Raw genomic sequence first — 4,310 nt, forward strand, 5'->3', positions numbered from 1 at the left:
GCGCCGCCGCGCCGCGCCGCGCCGCGCGGGTTTCTTTTCGGGGGGCCCCTCGGGTCGGTCTGTCCCTCCGCGAACGCGCGCCGCGCCTCGCCTCGCCTCGCCTCGCCTCGCCTCGCCTCGCCGGCAGCAGGAGAATCGCAGCAGGAAAAGTTTGTCCTCCGTTTTTTGTTTTCGTGGGCGCGCAAAGAGCGGTCTCCGGGCGCGGGATGGCAAGTGAATGAGATGCCACGTAGGATGCAGGAAGATTGGCTGGGAGCGGTGTGTTTTGGACCCTCGCGCTAAGGTTTCTTGCGGTTGTGTCAGGACGAGGCCGAAATACTGACGTGATTTCATTCTGGGTGTGCAAAAGTATCAACTTCTCTCTCTCTCTCCTTTTTTTTTCTTTTTTTCTTCTCTCCCCCCCCTTGAAAAATCCATTTGCTTTCCAAATGGGCAGGAATAGTCACGTAAGTGGATTCTTTTTACCTTCTCGGATCTCTTGATTCCAGCAATATTTGTATGTGGAGAGAACTTTTGGAAGCATGTGCCTATGTGGAAAGTCTCGCGCTGGAGGAACGTTGAATGGCCTGGTAGAGGTAAAAAACCATCAGATGCTTGCTTTGGGGTTTGCTAGAGAATTTCTCTCCCGTCTGTGGCATTTGACTGATTGCAAATATTGCTCCTTGACTCTGGACAAACTTCACGCTCTGTGAAACTGCAGGTGAAAAGGGAATTTTTTTGTTGACGATCAGGCGCATGGCATGTCCGCTCGCAGATTTATTCTTACTTTTATTTTTATTTTATTTTTTTTCTTAATTTTTTTACATACGAGGGACACGGTTTACACCCAACCGGACCAGTCTTCTGTTTTCCACAGTTTGTTTTTTATTGTATTTTTGTGCCTTCGGTGTTTGTTTGCAAATGCGTTATTGTTCAGGCAACTGTCACAATCAGCCATGTTACTATAAATTAATTATCATATTTTCTCTGTGTCATTTAAAAAAAATGTAGTTCTTGTATATCAGTTAATACAAAGGATATTGTTTCAGATGCCAAACGCTCATTAGCTGTTTCTTTGAATTTATTTTTTTTTAATAAAAAAGCCAAACAACAACCCCCCAGCGTCACTCTGGCGATCAGTTATCACGCGAAGGTTTGTCATGCTAAATACTATGTTTGATACCCATAAATTAACGGACTAGCTAATGGGTTCACTGTGCAGCACTGAAGCTGGCAAACCCTGCAGATGAATGCACTAATAACTTTTTGTAGCATAAAATAAAATGTGATTTAAAGGTTTCGAGGCACAGTATTAATAAAGCGGTGTGCATTTTGTCAGCTTTCATTACTTGCTCAACTTGAGTTTCTTTTGGCTTAGGTGGCAATTGTGCAAAACGCAGGGAATTGTGCAAATTGTAGCGTGGCGTTTGAAGGATGGTGTTGGATGTTGGCCCTCCCTCCCCACACGGTTTGTCTGCCTCCAGAATATTTCTAACGTAGAATTTCCTGAGCATTTGATAACAACAGTATATTCATCGGGAATAATTTAACAGTGATTTATAAATACACGAACATCAGGGTATCATCCAAGCAACATCATGAAACTAGGGCAACATTTCCAGTTTTCAGAATCTTCTTTATCTCTGTCTTCATTTTTTTTTTTTTGCCTCTGTTTCATTCACCCATCCTGGCATTTATCTGTTGATGCTGTTGAAACCCTCTAAAGCCATTAGAAGAAATTCTTTGACGTTCCCTGTGCTTTAAAAAAAAAAAAAAAAGAAATGAAACAGCAGGGGAAAAAAAGAATGAAATAAGAGAGAAACCCCTAGTCGCAGTTTGTATGAGACGAAGTACAGAATTTAAGCTCTTGCCTGTGCGCACCGGGAGCTATTGAGATAGAGAAAGTCTCTCTCCTTTTAAGTAGTTTGTATTGCAAACAGTGCTGTATTGATATTTGAAAAAGAGGGGTCAGTTTTCACATTTCATTCCCATAATGGATGAGATATGAAGTGAGTTCCACGGAGGTTGAACACCCTTGGGTTGTTTGGTTTGTCAGAATATATAAGGCACTTGCAGCCTTTGTGCATTAGCTCCCTCATGCTATTGAGCAGCAAAAATAAAACACACTTCATTTGTGCAGTGCCACAATGTTCAGCCCTTTTAAAAATCAAATACCCGAAGGTTTGCCTCATTTAGTAGAACTGTTCCAGTTCTTAGTCATGGCATAAACAGCAATTAGGGTGGGCTGGGGTTTTTGTGTTTTGTTTTTTTTCCCCTTCGTTTCTTAAGCTAAATGAAAAGTGTTACCAGGGCTCCGTAGCTGGATACACAAGGCACAAAGCGCGTAAAAGCGCAAAGGTAGTTTTGGTAGCTCAGAGACCATACAAAAGTGTAAATGCTTATTACTTAGTGAATGCACAAGCGGTACAATTTTAAAGGAGGGAAATACGTTCAAAAGACTGGGCCTAATGTGGGGAGAGAAACCGGCACTGTGCCAGTGAAAAGGTGGTATGAGAGGCCGAGGTTGACGCCACTTTGCAAACGCTGCCCCGGACCAGCGGGTTTCGGGGGACGTGGATGTGCCCGGCCGGCCTCCTGTTGTATTTTGCTACACCTCCATTCTGGCGTTTGATGAATGCAAACCTTCATCGTCAGGAAATACCTCGTGCCGCTCAGGAAACAATCCTCCCTTCAGAGCGACTCGGTTTCAGGGGAGTCGAGGCCAAGTCCGGCTCTCGTGCGTGGTCTGAGTGGGAGGACGCTGGAGGACCGGGGCTTTGATCAGGGAAAGCGCGGCTGGGTGCAGGACGGGGCAGTCGGCTGCTGGGCCAGAGTTCGGGGTTGCAGCCACAGGGCTGCGCTGCCGCTTGTCCTGGTAGGGCATCTGAGCTGGGTGACATTGTCCCTGCTGCCAGCTGCACGGAGGGCACTTTGCCTTCGCTCCCGAGGTGACATTACTGCCTCCAACTCCCCCCCATCTCCTTGTTTTCCAAACACCGCCACCTTCTTAAATGTCTTTACAGGCAATTTTGGGGAGACAGCGTCACTGTCCTCTTTGTGCGAGGGACCTTCAGCAGGGCACGGTCTCGTTTTCCCTCTTGCTAAATCCGGGGTAGCGTGGGAGCCCGGCAGCCGCGTCCCTTTCTTGCCCTTCCTCTGCCCCCTCTCCAGCGCGGAGCCCAGGAGGGCACCGGCGAGCTTGGCAGCACGGGGCAGTTTGCCTTGCTCGGCGCAGTTGCTGCTCATTAGTGATGCCCTATTAACCTAACTTGTGTCGTCAACAGAATCCAGCCTACCCATGGCTTGCTGCTGGGGCCCGATCCTGCCAGAACAAGCAACCTAATCCCTTCTCACGCGACCTGGGCCCTGGCATAAAACTTTCACGGCACGAAGGCTAGGTCCTCGTGGGGCCGGTTCCCGCTTCCCGCAAACTCGGCGAGAGCAGTCTTGGGCTACGTTGCTTCAAGTACGCTTCCACTCCTGGTTAGCAGGCTGGGGAGTGGATGCCCTCGTAGACCTGTCTGTCTTTTCCTCCCCAGGGTAAACTCTGCAGCCTTAACCCAGCTGCCAGTGAGGTCAGTAGCCAAACTCGTGTTGTTTGGGGCGAGCTACTGCAGGCCACGCAGCCGGGGCGTGCTAGACATGCGCAGGGATCAGGCCTCGGTAATCGCCCTATCTGCCTCCCGCTCCCTGGACATCGGTGCGCTCAGAAGCGAGCACGCAGTCGTCCCAGCACACAGCAACCCCCCCGCACTGCTCCGAGTTTGCTGCGTGGACTGGGAGGACCGTGTCCGGCTGTGGTGCTCGCACGTGCGCTCCTGCTCCGGTGGCTGCTGCCCTGCCGGTACCGTGTAGGCTGAGTGCCCTCTATCGGTCCTTGCAGGGGAAGAGAAGGCAGGCGAGCCGCTCGGCTCCGACTCCTCAACCGGGAACTCCTGGAGACGAGTCCGAGACACGGACCGAAAACCCTGTCCCCGGACAACGCCGCGCGTCTGACATTGCTGTCGTCTGTCGGTCTGCTCCTGGGACGTCCGCGCCCCCTTGCTCCAACGCGTCCTCCCACCGATGGCTTCAGACTTAAATAGGCCCCGGTTCACCAGCTCGAGTCGGAGAGAGAGCGATCCCACGCTCCCATTCAGCCTGGAGAGGTTGGACGACGGATCTCTGCTCAGCCTGTCTCGGGCCTACCTCTGATATTTATTGGTGTGCGCAGATGTGCGTGTACACACAGGCGCTCTCCCTCTCGCACACAAATATAAATACAGCCGACTGCAGCTAATCAGATGTTTTCCTTTGTGATTCATGTAAAACTACCTGTGAAAGTTCCCACT

The 4,310-nt window shown here is 50.2% G+C and overlaps 1 protein-coding gene across 1 annotated transcript in view; it reads left to right on the forward strand.

Annotated features, from left to right (window-relative positions):
* The window catches only part of POU3F1 (POU class 3 homeobox 1), a gene marked incomplete at its 5' end in the record, with an annotated part of 5,054 nt that extends 1,079 nt beyond the window's left edge, over positions 1–3,975 (forward strand). Inside the window, one exon of the mRNA XM_019512093.1 lies at positions 3,863–3,975. Coding sequence (XP_019367638.1) covers positions 3,863–3,975 — 113 coding nt within the window. The remainder of the gene's footprint in view (positions 1–3,862) is intronic.
* Between the last annotated feature and the right edge of the window lie 335 nt (positions 3,976–4,310).

The sequence above is a fragment of the Gavialis gangeticus genome, unplaced genomic scaffold (genome assembly GCF_001723915.1).
Source record: "Gavialis gangeticus isolate Ggan-Ray unplaced genomic scaffold, GavGan_comp1, whole genome shotgun sequence".
In the NCBI taxonomy this organism is placed as follows: Eukaryota; Metazoa; Chordata; order Crocodylia; family Gavialidae; genus Gavialis; species Gavialis gangeticus.